Source organism: Ambystoma mexicanum, chromosome 6q (genome assembly GCF_040938575.1).
Source record: "Ambystoma mexicanum isolate Mex_15411 chromosome 6q, UKY_AmexF1_1, whole genome shotgun sequence".
In the NCBI taxonomy this organism is placed as follows: domain Eukaryota; kingdom Metazoa; phylum Chordata; class Amphibia; order Caudata; family Ambystomatidae; genus Ambystoma; species Ambystoma mexicanum.
The window spans coordinates 268,300,489-268,316,085 of NC_090937.1; the positions used below are offsets into that span (position 1 = coordinate 268,300,489).

The 15,597-nt window shown below is 44.5% G+C and overlaps 1 protein-coding gene across 3 annotated transcripts in view; it reads right to left on the reverse strand.

Moving 5' to 3' along the window:
- EGF (epidermal growth factor) overlaps positions 1-15,597 on the reverse strand; it is a 775,649-nt gene that overhangs the window by 622,841 nt on the left and 137,211 nt on the right. For all 3 annotated transcript variants that reach the window (XM_069630734.1, XM_069630733.1, XM_069630732.1), the window contains 2 exons: positions 9,604-9,785; positions 3,875-4,105 (listed from right to left, as the gene is read on the reverse strand). In XM_069630734.1, the coding sequence (XP_069486835.1) occupies positions 3,875-4,105; positions 9,604-9,785 (413 nt within the window). The remainder of the gene's footprint in view (positions 1-3,874; positions 4,106-9,603; positions 9,786-15,597) is intronic.

Here is a 15,597-nt window from a genome sequence, read left to right on the forward strand (position 1 = left end):
AATGCGGGTGACATGAAATGTCAATGATGTTGTCCATCACATTGTGGCAAATCTCTCATGATAATTACAGGAACTTCATTTCCCACGGAAGTTGATGAATGCATGCAACCTCAACAGTACGAAGCTTGCATGCTTCAACCATACACATACGGGTATGGCATTTCAAGCTTACATACTTCAGTCCTAGGAATTGCCGTGCAAATCAAAGGGCACACCTGCTAGTATAACATAAAGCTTTGGTCACCCTTTTTTTCAAAACCGTAAACTCATTCCCTTCTAAATTGGATTAAGGAATGACATTCAGCCATTTTGTTGGCCCAACATAGCAACTGTCTCAACAACAGTTATTGATCCAGTGTCCATGCCGAACTCGGCTACACTCCCTTTCTCCTTTGAAAGCATTATGGCCATTTTAAAAAAATAGCAGCTGCAACAAATTAGTGTGAATTTAGGGGATGTCCCCAACCATAGAGGATCCTAAACCTCGGGCCTTATTCAATACTTTGGTAAGTGTAGTGCTTGACAAACCATAAAGAAATAAGTATTTGGCCCGCTGGAAAACAGTTCTGAAACCCCTTTTGTTTCTCACAGACAAGTGCAACCTTGCATTAAAGGCATACGCTTAGTTTATGGAATAATCATGAACTTTTCAAAGTGAGGTATGTGTCCACTTGTCACTTTTTATTATTATTATTATTATTATGATTATTATGATGATTATTATTATTCATTTCTTATTACACGTAACACAACCATAGGACACAGTGCGCACATAAAACACAAACAGATTAGTAGAGTAAACAAATCAAAGGATTGCCAGAGTCCAGAAATAAGCAATGCAGTATACGAGGGCAGCCTAATCCTTTGAATTAAAAAGGTAAGTCTTTATAGCCTTCTTAAAGCTGTTAAGACATGAGATGTTGCATATATTGGGTGGAAGAGAGTTCCATAGGCCTAGTGCACAGACATCAAAACTGGTGCCACCAAGGTTTTTCAGCTTGTATTAAGGGGAGAATAGTTTGTTAGATACATTAGAGTGAAGAATTTGCGTGATGGGAGCCGTATGCAGCCAGTTCAGCAAGTAGTCAGGTACTTTGCCAGTGAGACACTTGCGGGTGATGGAAAGAATGTTATGATATATACGATGATGAACTGGCAGCCAATGTCAAGATCTCCTTGCCTTGGTAAGGTGATGAGTTCTGCCCAGCCCACATACTGCTCTCACTGCTCCACTGTGAGCTACCTGATGGGTTTCTAGATTTCCTATAGAGGTGCCAGCCAGTAAGCTGTTACAATAGTTAATTCTAGTGTTGACCAATGCAGAGGCCACTGATGACAATGATGATACATTAGAAGTTGATAGATATGGCTTAATATTCCTAATCAATTCAGTAGCATAGGCAGAGGAAGCTTTTACATGCAATTCATGTTTCTTCATAGTGAGACCTGAGTCAAGATAGACTGCTAGAGTCTTCACAAAAGGACTAACTTGAATGGTACAATCAAGATTTTGAACTGGCTATACTTGGCCTCAAGTCTTTTAATGTGTTGGTCTGAACCAACAATCATCAATTCAGTTTTTATTATTATTAAGGGCCAATGAATTGGTGATCATCCAGTTCTGAATCAAGCCACATGTCTAATTGTTTTTGACCATGTCCAAATCATAGTTCCCAGGCAGCTCAAAAAACAACAGGTTGTCGTTGGCATAATTGGTGTATTTAATACCAAAGCCCTCCGGAAAGTCAAAGAGCGTTCTGTGCAACAATACCAAGTTGTCAAGAGCTGACCTATTTTGATGAGTTTAACCAGGGTAACATTGAAATGGCATACAAGTACACGTTTATAACAAAAAAAAGATCACAAATAAAGTAATCTCTTGACATTAAAACAAGTACACATTTAACAAATAGATTTAAAAAAATAACAAAAATTGATTTATTTTTTGGGATAAAGCAACCAAATGTGTGTATTGAAGCTTTTCCAGTTTATAAACTTCAGGGCCAGCCTTAGGCTTGGGCAACCTCGGCAGTCCTCGCGGGCGCCAAACTAATATTTTCCTAGAGCGCCATAACCTATGACACTCCAGAGTGGAGCATCCTTTACAAAGCTCCTTTGTGCTAGCATGGTAGCAGCCGTGGTGCCCTATCTAAAATAAAAGGGTCCCCCATGCAGGTGCTGCAGTGGCATCCTATGTACATGAAAAGCTGCTCTGCCTTCGGGAGGAGTTTTTTTTACCTATGTTTGGCGCGGCTGCTGCGCACACATGGGGGAGCCTTTGAAAGACTTCCCTGAGCTGGCCTGGCAGTGGCGCCCTAATAATGTAAAAAGCTTGCTGCTCCCGCACTGGAGTAGAAAGATTTTCACTTTAATGGGGTGCTGCGGCGCTGCCAGCACGGGGCAACCTTTGAAAGAATTCTTCAGGCTGGCGTGGTTGTGGCCTCCTGTGTTGGACAGGGGGGCTTTTCACCTAAATAAGGCACCACTGCCCCAAAAAAAGATACTCTTGGCTCCCCCTCCTCCTTCAGAAGGAGGAGGGCAGAGTCGAGGGCTGTCGTCAAATTTGACATTTTGCATAAAAGCAAACAGCATTTTTGGACGATTATGTTCTCAAAATGCTCTTTACGTTTATGCAAAAATCATATTTTCAGGATTAAAATTATTGGGGGCCTTCTTAGTAAAAACACCTCCAATTTCAAATTTGAAACATGTCTGTCTATGACAGTGAATCAGCAAGAAATCCTTTTGAGTGAGTAATGAAAGTTGAACTCTACTGCTTTCATTGGTCACAATAAGCACCCTCACAAAAAAGTGTGTAAATTGTAAAACATATGTACCAATTTGTAGGTCTTTTGAGCAGGCTGTGATGCTGGCTGTTTCTGCATTCAGTCTTGTGCCAAGTCTTTTGAGGCAGGGCTTGGGAACAGATCTGGAAGTTTCCTGGGTCAGCGGCCGTGGTGCCCTATGTAAAATAAAAGGCTCCCCCATGCTGGTGCTGTAGTATCGCCCTATGTAAGTGAAAAGCTCCTCCCTGTGCAAGGAGATTTTCACTTAGGTTGGGCGCCGCTGCCATGCGAGCATGGGAGAACAGGTTTTCTAGGTTGGGGGAGCCCTGTGTTCGAGGTCGCCCTATGTTAGCAAAAAGCATCCTGCTCCTCTAATGGTGCCGTATTGTGAAGACTCCTTAAATTCTACCATCCCACTAGAATTTCCAAAAGGAATTTAAAGAATGTCCCCCTTGCCCAAAGAATTTTCCAAAAAGAGATAAGTGGAATTTCTAAATTAGTTGCACATGAATTTGTGAAGTAGAGAATATGTTTCACGGAAGCAATTGCTTTTCGGATCTCTCCAGAAGGCTTAAGCGATCTCCGTCCAAAAGAGGACCACATTTATGAAGAGTTAAACCACCACAACCTGTGGGTTCTGAAAAGGTGTCGCTGCAACTGTACCACATATGATAATGGGCAGGATTTAGTGGGCTGCCAGATTTTTGCCCTAGTATCAACTTGCATGGCCAAAGACATTATCATTCAAGCATCAATTACACCTTTAAATTACAATATAATGTTTGAAGCATGCACACATTTTTTACAATATTGAAATATTTTGATAAGGATACTGTGATGTTTTTCTGTGGTTATCTTGGCGGTCCTTCACCCCCTCAATAAACAGTAATGGGTCTGTAGTGGAGCTCTGTGCGGGAATGCATTTCTGATCATACCGCCAGCAATTACAATAAATGGCAGTTGGGGACAACCATTTCTAAATAGACATTTTGAGAATACCAGCTACTAACACCTCAAATCACAAGATGGATGCTCGTCCTTCCCAGGTACTCCATGTTGCCTTATTTCCTGTGAATCATAATACTTACTGTCCGGAATGCTTCATCATGTGCACAAAGCCTCCACTGTAGTCACATGACCCAATGATTGAAACATCCTCTTCAAGACTGTATTGTATCCAAAAGATTCTCCGATCGGTTACATCCAGGGTCAAAGTAACTACTTGTTGCGTGGTGCTTAGGAGTGATGTCATGCTGCTTCCATCAAGGTTCACTCTGTTTATAGCAGAGGTTGCACTCTCCGAAGACCAAAATATGAACCTGGTGAAAGGGAGAGACAGAAATGTCAACTTTGGTAATATATGCTGTGACAAAGTCCACTGCTTGACGCCGTGGTTAGCAGTGTATTGGCCCTAATGGCTGTGGACCCCCATAAACCAAAGGATGGTGGAGCCTGAGGAGATGTACTGGGATCTGCTGGAGCACCCACCTCAGCCCCCTCTGCAAATCAGGATACAGTGAGTCACAAGACTCTTTGTACAACCCAACTGTGGGCACCCCAAGCTGCAGGGACCCACAGACAGCTGAAGAGAAGAAAAAACACCTTTCTTGCCCATTTAAAATCACTGCTATGGAAGGGTAGCAAATCACAAGTTTTCTTTAACCAGCATTACTCTCATCAGTAGAGTTACTTTGCTGAAAATGTTGGGGGGAACATGGCATCTAAATGAAAGGGGCCCCTGCCAAATGAGCAAGACAAAATGGTGTGCCACAATAGTTGGGGTGGCAAACACCCTTATCCCTCCCCTAAAATTACACCTATGCCTCGCAATGTTGAAGGCACTTACATGGAACATTTAAGGTACCGCATGAATTGGTTTCTGACGTTTATACACGGGTTACTGTCATGGACAGGTACTGGTATTGAGTTACTGCTTTATTGTTAATACGCATACATGGAGTAGAGTTACAGGTTTTTATCTATTGGGCGCTTTAATTTAGAGGCAAACTTGGAGCCGTCATGACTCGCTACACTTAAAAGCATTCATTATGCTGAAGGAACTCACGTAAAACAATTAGTGTACGACACTAATTGGTTGCTGATTTGTCGCACTGTGAAAGCTGTGGCGCGCGAGCAGTGTGTATTTATCCGGGCCCCGCGGTGCAAGCAACGTTTTTGAACATTTCGACTTGAGCCAGCCAGCGTGGCGCTCTGACATTATCACTGGCTTCCAGTCAAAGAGAGGATACTATTCAAAACCATGTCCATAACCCACAAATGCAGCTCTCTCACAGCCCCCCCCCTTATCCGTCAGAAAGAATGACCAAAGTAACATCCTCTAGACCTATCAGAACACACCACTCCAACCAGCTTAAAGTCCCCACCATCAGAAGAGCCAAAGCAGGAGGTACCTGCTTCACATTCCTTGCCAAGCAATGGAAATCCCCCCTACTACCTTGCGAAACAAAGGCGAGATGCAGTGCTGAACTGGCCCACTGGGACACCGGGACTTCCCACGGTGGGCCCCGGGGCATAGGGCCTCTTTTCTTGCTTCAGGACTTGAGTGGAAGGATACATAAATCATATCATTGAAGGAACACACAGTCCAGCCTCGGTGGTTCTCTATCACCCTGGCTGCTGCATTTCTCTTTTCTCCCTAAGGCTGATTGGCCGGGTTGCGCCTGTGCATCCGTGAGGGGCACAGCCTGGAGAACCGCATGTGCCCTGCAGCCCTACTGTCTACTGTGCTTCCATCACATGATGCACACATTGCGCAGGTTCAGCGCAGCCCATGCAACCTCAATGCTGCTGACGTGTGCTCTGAGGACGAGGCGTGCCCGGCTGTGTGCTCAGGCTGCGGCCCACAGGTGCTGCCATTTCTTCACTGATTTCAGGTGCAATGCAAATCGATTACTACTAAATATATGGTTGCATTTTTGGGCTATGATCTACATTTGGAGGCTCAGCTGTGTATGAAGTGAATGCTGCTGCCCATGAAGTCTCGTCGAGCAACTCCAAGAAAGTCTCAGTTGAGAGCCATATCTAGAACCTGTCCTGTGCATTAACCGCAGAGCTACCTAACTAGCAATGTTAACATTGCACGCTTTTAGGCGGTGCATTTGCGGCCATTGTACTCGGCCCGAAGGATAAGGAAGCTACTGTGCCCGGAATGTCCCAGAGAAGGGAATTGGTGTGAATGACGCACTGGCAATAAAATGCAAATGTAGTCTTGATAAGACAAGCAGACCCTCTGTAATTAAAAAGCAATCTTTTATTCGCAGTCACGAGGCAACGTATAATTAGGAACTCTGACTGCATTCTTTACTTGGAAAGTCTATACATTCCAGCCCTGCTGACATAAATATACCCCCTTCCTTCCCCCAGGAGACCCAGACGTATCACTGGGTCTGCAGATAAGGGTATTATGGCGAAAAAGAAAATTGCTCTGCGTGCATGTGGACAGCGCCTAGAATGGGAAATGTAATCTTCAGTGCCACAAAACCCACGAAATAAGTACCCCTGAGCAAACACTACCAGGTCGGCTGTTTGGTTCCTGTAATTGGGCGGAGGTGCTCCTTTTGACTTGGTAACTTTTCCTTTTTCTTGTTCATTTATTTGCTGTTTATTATCGCGCACACTGTAGTAAAGTACTGCTTTAAGTCGCCACAGGGCATCAAGGGACAAGGAAAAACTGGGAACAAAATATGGTAACCATTCCCAGTGATTTGATGTCTTAACACCCCTTACATGAGTTGGAGGTGGGTGGGTGTTTTTACCATGAAAGTTTGAATAGCATCCAGCATCATCACCACCACACATAATATATTTACAGACCCCCCCTTCTACGTACCTCTGCATATACACTGAGCACCCACTATCCCCCTCTCTGTGTTGTCAGCTCTTGCCTTATGGAGACACAGCCTGAGCCTGGCGAGGCTAAGGGATCAGGACCTCTGAGGTGCCAGGAGCAGAACAGTTAACAGTTGGCTGAAAGGCAGGTGTCGGGACCCTTGTTCAGTGTCAGACTTATTAGCTTATGGAGGCCGTCCTTTCTGGCGAGGTGATAATTGGGAAGGTCAAAGCAGAATGTCACACTGCAGTGGTAGTTTTCCCTCCATGTACAGTCTGCCATGTTTATCAAAAGGTACCATACCACGCGGGACAATATGCATTCTATAGAGCAGTCACTGTTGTACAGCGACTTCCTCTCTTACCATCAGTAAATCCGTGCATACCCAAATGGTGCCATTTGTCACTAAATCTGCCATGTAGTAAAGACTCCAAATACCATTACTACATTTTCAATAGTTTCATCAAGACCGCTCGCCTAACGGCCAAGTATCGTCTCCAGGGCAGTGTCGCACTCCTGTGCTCCAGCAAGGCCCCTATTCTCCTGCGCTGCCTCGCATATCCGACAGGCCTGTAAAGTCAGAGCAGCTGGCCCACTTCTTCCGTCGTGGAAGTCATTCCTCTACCTAGTCGATCCTCCACCGGCTCTTCCCACTGCAGGGGTGGCCTGTCCCTTTGGGGCTCTCATCACTGCGCATAGACTTGTTCCTTTCTGACAAATTCATCCCAGTTCACCCAAAAGTGTGTGCCGGTGTAGGATGTGCTGGAGAGGCTGCGGTGGAGGAGTGGGATGGATTGCTCAGTGGGCGAGGGTGTTAGGGCCTGGACATCACCACCTTTACCAGCAACTAGGCCTGTACTAGAAACTCCTTCCCGTCTGTGAAGTCAATGGGCACAATTCTCACCACTTTTAGTGTGTTCATACGGGTATTCATGCAGAGGTATATGTGGGTTCTCTTCCCAAGTGGATCTTTTCTTGGTGGTCATTCAAACCGCGATAAATAGTTTTAGTGACCTGGATCCAGGGTATCTGTTATTTATTAATGTCAGCATATTTATGTCTGGTGAGATTCATCCTTCCTGTGACCGTTCATCTCAATTCGACGTCTTTATGTTTGTTGTGTATGAAATGTAGTGATTCTCATCCACTTCGAATTTGGGATCCAGGTTCCACAATTCGGAGTTCTAAATTTATGGGATGTGGGACACACAGTCAGAAATCACAGTCAGAAATCAAATTACGTGGGCAGCACATGAAATAGATCATGTTTTCAGGATCACGATTTTAAAACATGTTTCTCAACTATCATTTCCTTTTCACATGCACCTGCCAGTTTGTTGCCTGTCTTTTACTTCTGCAAATGTCCTTACCTAGTACCGTTACTTGCATGCAAAGTCTAAATGACCAAACACCTTTGAGTGGCCGTGCTTAGCCACCGCACTTTAACATCTAATGAGGCTGTCCTGGTGCAGCTTCCAAGTTGTGGTCTGAAACCAGACTCTTAAGGACTGCTTTATTGCCTCCCCGCCCACCCTTTCAATCATTCCCCTGTCAATGTTCCATTGGCAGCAGCCTTAGCTTAAAGGGTAGTGAGATGTGGTTGAATTCTGGGAAGGCAAGGGATTGACAGGCAGTCTGATTTTGTAATCACTGCATTTCTTTCTTTCCTTCATTCAGTGGTAAATGTATCTTAGGAAGTAGGCATTTAAAATGCACTGATGTTGCCCCCAATTTTGAATGATTATTCCAAGAATGCACTTGTCGTGCCTTTATAACAGTACATGCACATGCAGTGAATGAATGTGCTTTAGGGCGGGAGTTATGGGTTGCAGGGCAGATGCATGGGATGAAGGAGGGTGGCAGGCAGGGGAAAATCCAGGAGGGAAGCAAAGAGGTGCGAGTATTGGAGGGCAACTGAAGTGAACCTGGGCAAGATTGAAGTTATTCAGACTGATATTGCCCTTGTGGTTTGTCCCTCTATCATTGAAGATATTCTTTGTTCGATCATGAACTTATTTAAAACATAGCTTTTTACTCCATATATGTTTAAAACCTGCTTTAAATGCACTCATTTAGACTAACTTTATTCAACATTTTCTTATGGGACCACTTTGAAAAAAAATCCAGGGCCACTTTTGGTTCCCAGTCCAGCCCTGGCGAGAAGCAACAACACGCTGAGGTCCTACCCTGGAATCGGCTGTTGGCTAGATCTCTGAGGAGAGACTCTCTTCGGCAGGGATTGGATTTATAAAGGGGATTCGGAACCTCCCAAAGGCGGCCCACACCTAGGAACATTAAGTGGGAAGGGGTTGGATGGTGGGTCTTGGAAAAAGGGGAGGGATCTTTATCTTGAAGAGACTATTTTGAGAAAAACCCTTTTGTTTGCTTTGGTGTTAGGGGAATTCTGTGGGAAGATTGAAGGACACTTTTCTCCAAGCCCTTTATTATTTTGCCCACCTTTTAACAAATAATCCTGGTGTGTGTCTAGTCTTGTGATCCTGATGACCATTCTGACACTACGCGCAGCATTATGAACACTGTTGTGCACCAGTGCTGTATTTAATGCACTGAGGCATATGCAAGTATTTAAATATCTGCTTTAGCTTAATTGTCACTGTGACTTATTATAAAGGGGTCGCAGTGACAATTGAGTACATCTAAAAATGTTGATTTCCCTTCTGTGCTCTCACCCTCCACCAATCCCCTTCCCGAAATAAACTTCCAAAGGAATTATTTTCTATGTAACGTTCAAGATGACCCGACATTTTGATGTCAAAGGACCCTCCTTCCAATATTGAAATTTTGAAATGTATGTCGTGAAAAACAGTGGCCCTCATTAAGAGGTCGCTGGTACACGTTAAAAGTGATGGTAATAACATTTACCAGCCAAATATAAATTTGCCGGTAACGGTTGCATGGGCCAATGTATGTTCTGGAAAACAAGCAAAGACAAACATAAAAACATACCTTTCCAACGAGTCCACCGAGACACAAGTTGGTTGTACCAATCCACTCACAAGCACTCTGGAATTGTTTCCGCTCATGTCTGTTTCCTCAATGGTTCCTTTGTGTCGGTTGGCCCAAAGAATCACATGGTTAACCCAATTGATGGCAAATCCAACCATTCCTACTCCTATTACTTTTACTCGCTGTGAAAGAAAAAGCCATTCAACAGTGTAAATAACTGTATAATACATTGCACCAATTATATATTCCCATTCAAAGGGATGGTCTAGTAAACATTTTTTATTTAAAAAATAGATAGGCAACATAAAAAAAAAAAATAGTAGCATTCTCCGTTTTAAAACTTCCTATGTAAAATTTTGAGCTATTCAAGCTCAAAATTCGCAAAAGCAAGCACATGGGCGCATCCATTTTGTGAAATGGAGACCCTCCTGTGCTGGCTTTTGCTTTTGCGGCACTAATGAAGGAAAAGGCAGCCAGCTGTAGTAAACAAAGGCTACCGCTGGGTGGCTTTCCCTTCATTAGTGCTGTAGGCGGAGGACGGGGACCGGAGACCAGAGCAGGAAAGCTGCAGCTGAATCTCGGTAAGTGCTATTCATTTATTTTTTTAAAATAAGCACTAGCCGCAGTTTTTTTTCTAAGTTTTCCGGGCTGGAGGAGCCCGGAAAACTTAGAAATAAAACCGCAGCTTTAAAAACGTTGTATTTATGTTTGTGTGTCTGTGTGTTAGAGCCTTATTTGGAGAGTGAGTAATTACCCAGGCACTTTCCTTGCGCTACGATCTGTCTGCACACACATCAGGTATGGATCAGTGATGCACCACATATATGCAATGAAGGACCTGGAACCTCAGCATGGGGTGAATCTTTGGTGAACTCCAACATGTTCATATGTGCATGGAGGGGATCAGCAATCTCAACAGCCATTGCTGCAATGGTGGCTGCTAGTCCCACGATGGCAGGCGTCTTTTTGCCCCCATTAATTTTAATTTCCACAGATATACTGTTTTTTTTCATGTTCAGAGAAACCAGGCACAATCCTCGGAAAACATGATTTTGTGATAATTAGAATGCCAATTCTTTGTGGCATGGAGAGTTCGCCCATGGGTGTGGGAAGACGGAATGTCACAGTTCCAGGATCCAATACTTGTGTGCTATCGCTCCATGCCACAAGGCATTATAATGTCCGGATTCTAGAAAATCCACTGTGAAAAACCAGAAGGTGTCTCACCCGCTAGTCCTCGGGTATCTGTCATCCAAGGTGGCCAGGGCATGCCCATCACCTTTGGATCCAGACCCTGGGGGTGGACCAGTGCGGGCGGATCACATGGGTGAGGGGTCTACGAGGAGTGGGATTGGGACACCTGATGGCGAGATGCAGTATTCCCCTCCCTGTAACTTCTTTATCCCATCCTACCCGGTAGGATATTTAGGAACCCTACCCCCCCTCCCTTTCCCTTCACGAACACTTCCACAAGGACAGCACACTCTGGGAGAAAACAGATTCATACCCAAGCATTGTACCTGACATGTCCCACTTCTATGGTCAGGCAAGGACAGGCAATTGCTGGTAACCACTCACACCTGACTTCCATTACGCTTCCCCACATGGATAAAAGGCGCAGCACGAGAGCACACTCTGAGCGAAGCAAAGCACAAAGGAACAGTATTTTCCCAACAGCAGCTGAACAAGGGAAGAAAGACGGCAAACCAAGAAGGGTGCACAAGGAGGGAGATACCCTTGACCTTTCTGACGAGAAACTGTTGCTTTCCAAAACCCTTCAGATAAAAAAGCGTAAGGCCAGGAAACTGAAGAATCCTGTGTTGTGTGTCAGAGATACCCGGGGCCCTCCTGGATGGCTGACCGAGTCAGGGAGGAACAGCAGCCGCTGTGGTACCACCCTTGGCTTCAAGACCAAAGTAGCGCAGAGAGATCAACACAGCCAGTGAGTTGGGGAGACTGATCCAAGACCGGTCGGTGTTGAAGTCAAGGTTGCAAGTGGCAACTTTGTATAAAGAGTACGAGAATGAATATTGGTACTGCGTGAGATGAAAGATATGAGGAATGTTTAATTGCTGATAGATATTTGAACATTACGGAGAAAGGTACAATACCAGTGACAGAGTGGTCTGGCAACGCAAGGGTGCTCAATCAAAGGTCTCTGCAAGGTATCCAGACAAGAAATGGCAGAAACAGAAGTGTTAGATTGGGAAGATTGAACGTGAATGAATCGAAGTGGTCTAGCGAAGGTTTAAGCAAAACCCATCGCACATTTGAAAGTCATCGATTTTTCATACCAAGAGGAGAAATTACATGGTCCGAGCCCCAACGATGGAGACCATTGTAAACATTGTGCTAAAGGGGTCCGAACCCAAATGAGGGAGGTCCATGGTCCAAGCCCGGACAAGGGAAACCAATTGTGAACATTGTGCAAAAGAGGCCCAAGCCCAAATGAGGGAGATCCATGGTCCGAGCCCGATCGAGGAGACCAATTCTGAACATCATGTTAACGAGAACTTGTGAATGTGAAAATCCTGATAAGAAAGGAACCTTGGCGCTTGGTTTGTTACGACAGGGCCTCTGCAATAAGAGACTGTTATTGGGAAAGAGGCTTTGGCAGAAGGCCCTGATACCTATGCTTTGAACTGTATCCTTGTGGCAGAGAAGACAGAATGTGTGCGAAGCTCAAACGTGCCGCCTTGCCCAGTGCTGAAAATGTGGGGAAGGGAAGCCAAAAGAGCAGTGATCCGTCTTCATAAGCACAGGGATTATATCCATTATGACCATTAAATGCAGCAGTGGGGTATACTAATACCATATATGCACTCCCCACATACTGTTTGTTTGTTTGTTTGCTTGATTGTTTGTTTGTTTGTTTGTTTGTTTATTTGTATAGTGCTCAAAACCCAGAGGTATCTCTTAAGCTTAAGGGATTGGTTTCAGTGCTTCGGTAGCAGAATAGGAAGCGTAAGAGGTGCATTACAACATTGTGGAACGGGCAAACTGAATACATCATACGCAAAGTGCAAAAGAGAAGTACATGGTGATCATTTCCATTGAGCCTGACCCCATATTGCAGGGCGATAGCAACACACAGATGCGAAAGTCCAGCAATTATACATGGTGCCCACCCCATGTTGCAGGGCGGCAGCAGCACAGATGCGAATGTCCAGCAATCGGTAAATACATGGTGCCTACTCCATGTTGCTGGGTTGCAGCAGCACACAGATGCGAAAATCCAGTGATAGGCAAATACATGGTGCCTAACCCATGTTGCAGGGCGGCAACAACACGCAGATGCCAGAGTCCAGCTGTAGAGGGGGTCCCAGATACGGCCTGCACTCCAGCCCCCCATTTTGAGATACCAGGAGAGCATACTCGCCAAGATATGTAACGTATAAGGAACAAATAAACCAACAGAGAGCCACAATGGGGCTCTGCCCTGTACCCATCAGAAGAGCAATATCTATTGAGGCGCCAATAACCATACAACCATGGGCTGCATGGTACCCATTGAGACAACCATACCAAAAGCTGACACGAAATGAAGAGTACTTACAATCTGTCCCTGAAGAGACCCAAAGGGCCCTAATTCAAGGTGGATGGTGACGACACAATGGCCCGGACAGACGTGCAGATGAACAAAATGACAATCCTAAGATGACACGTAACGATGAAATGATATGAATAAGGGTGTAGTGGACATAGAAGAAGAGACAATATTGAAATACACAGAAAGGTAACCATAACGCAGGATGGAAATATGCAACTGGCTAAATGCCTGTAAATAGGCTCGAAACGCAAGAAGCTAAGGAAACGGTACTGCTTGCAATGCTTAGTAGAAGGATAGAGCGGCAAGTGCCAACTATATACCTACCTACAGAAGCACATTATACAAGTGCGATTCCATTTTACAAAAGCAGAGTTAAGCCCTGGATGGTATAGGAGTAACAGGCCAGGATTCATATACCAGCACAAAGCTAGACGAAAGAGCAGAATCGAAACTCAGTAAGAAGCAGCTCATGCCTAGGAATTCAAGGTCAACTCCAGGAAGGGAGGAGAGCGGGAACTCTGGAGAAACGAAACCTAAGAGCATAGTAGCCAGCCAGTGAAGGTCGAGATAAGTAGGCCCAGCCAGGTGGCAAGGCTAAAGGAAGAATCAAATACACAAATAGAGGGAGAATGAAGCAGATTCACAGTGAACAGACACGTGACCAGCCAAGCATAAAGAGGTACCCACGTCTGATGTCATCCAAACACAGAGGATGCCATAACTTCTCCTGATAAGAAGCTACAGTCTAGCCCTAAAGTGCTGATTAATGGAAGGGAGGCAGGGTGAATCTTGGGGCACACCGCATCTAGGTGTCCATTCTGCATGCCGCTAATTAAAGTGGAGATTTAAGCCTAGGGGTGTAACCCACCCAATCACAATGTACCAAATAATCTAGGGTCCTATAGCTAGTAGAACCAATGAGATGTCGTACTTTTAGTAACGTCTATCACGAGTGATGTAGAGGGATGGGCATTTACAGATATAGTACCTATACTTAAGTTATCCTTTTTAACCAATAGAATTGCATGACAATCTTTTGAGTTTTATACGTCAATGATGACGAGAATTTGCTATAACTATTGCTATCTGAATGAAGAATTTGGAAGTTGAAGCGAGACGGGCGATCGCATCACTGTTGATTTCCATTTGTTTCCCCGTTTTTTGTACTTGTCATTAAAAGGACTTGCCTTTGCCAAACCATTGACTTGTCCTTATTGATTGGTGTTTGAGTAAGAGAATCCTGCACCCCATTCTCCTCAATGTGCAGCTATCTCGTCTTAAAGTACTCGAGGGTGAGCTCTGATCCCATGGACCCGTCAGAGGTCGCTCCGCCCTCCTGTACACTTGGTTTTGACCATCAACTATTGAATTTTGATTATTGATAAGACACCTATTGACCGTCGACACGAAGTAACTCTAGTTTTTTGGCAATATCACGAGTCCTTTGCCATTTTGGCCGAGTAGACTGTGAAGCTTCCCCTGGACAATGATAGCTTAAACTTGTCAAAAAACTGCAGTGGGTTGAAGGCACCCGTTTTACAAACATAAACCCTTCCATTCCTATGGGCAGTGGATCAGACGAAAGACCAAAAAGGCAATATCGGAGGCGGTGATCCCGAGGGTCCAGAGAAAAACGATGCGAGTGGTCTTTGAAACAAAAATTGATGCTTTGGCAAATGTCTATAGGCAATAGAACAAGTAAGGGAAAAGGTAACGGAGGGAGGTGGAGAAAAACAAAATAGTCAGAAGTAGAGAAGACTGTATATATATATAAGGGGATAAGGACTCAAGAATAACTGAATAAATAGTGAATACCGGGGTGGACACCTGAGATAAAGAGAGAGGATACCGGGGTGAACACCTGAGATAAAGAGAGAGGATACCGGGGTAGACACCCGAGAAGAGAGAGGATACGCCTTGCTCCTGCGCTTTAATATAGCGGTCAGAAGAAACGTGAACTCATAGTCCCACATAATAGGGAAAGACTAGGCTACTACGACGATTAAAGACGTTGTAAAAGGAGTTTGTTTAAACTCCATGTCGGGGTATTGATTAGAAGGCAGAGATATCTGTGTCCAGCTGGTGTCTGTCTAGTATGTTTAATGTTTGTAATACATGTTATATTGATGTGTCACACGTAAGGAAATTTGTCTCCTTGTTGTTTGAAATTGATCAAGGGATTTTACGCGATTCTATAGTTGAGAGGGAATCGCACATGAATTGATGTTCTTGAATAAATTGGTGATATAAAATTTTGGCGGGAAAAAATATCTTCCATGCTTAAACAGGTTTAAGCATGGAAGATATTACTCCACTAGCACACTTATGTAAACAACTGCCTAAACATGCACCCAAGCATAAGGAATACAGTACCGAGTGGGTTAAGGGTACCGCCCCCCACAAGATGTTTATGCCATGGCCACAGAATGAGTCCTTACCTAAAG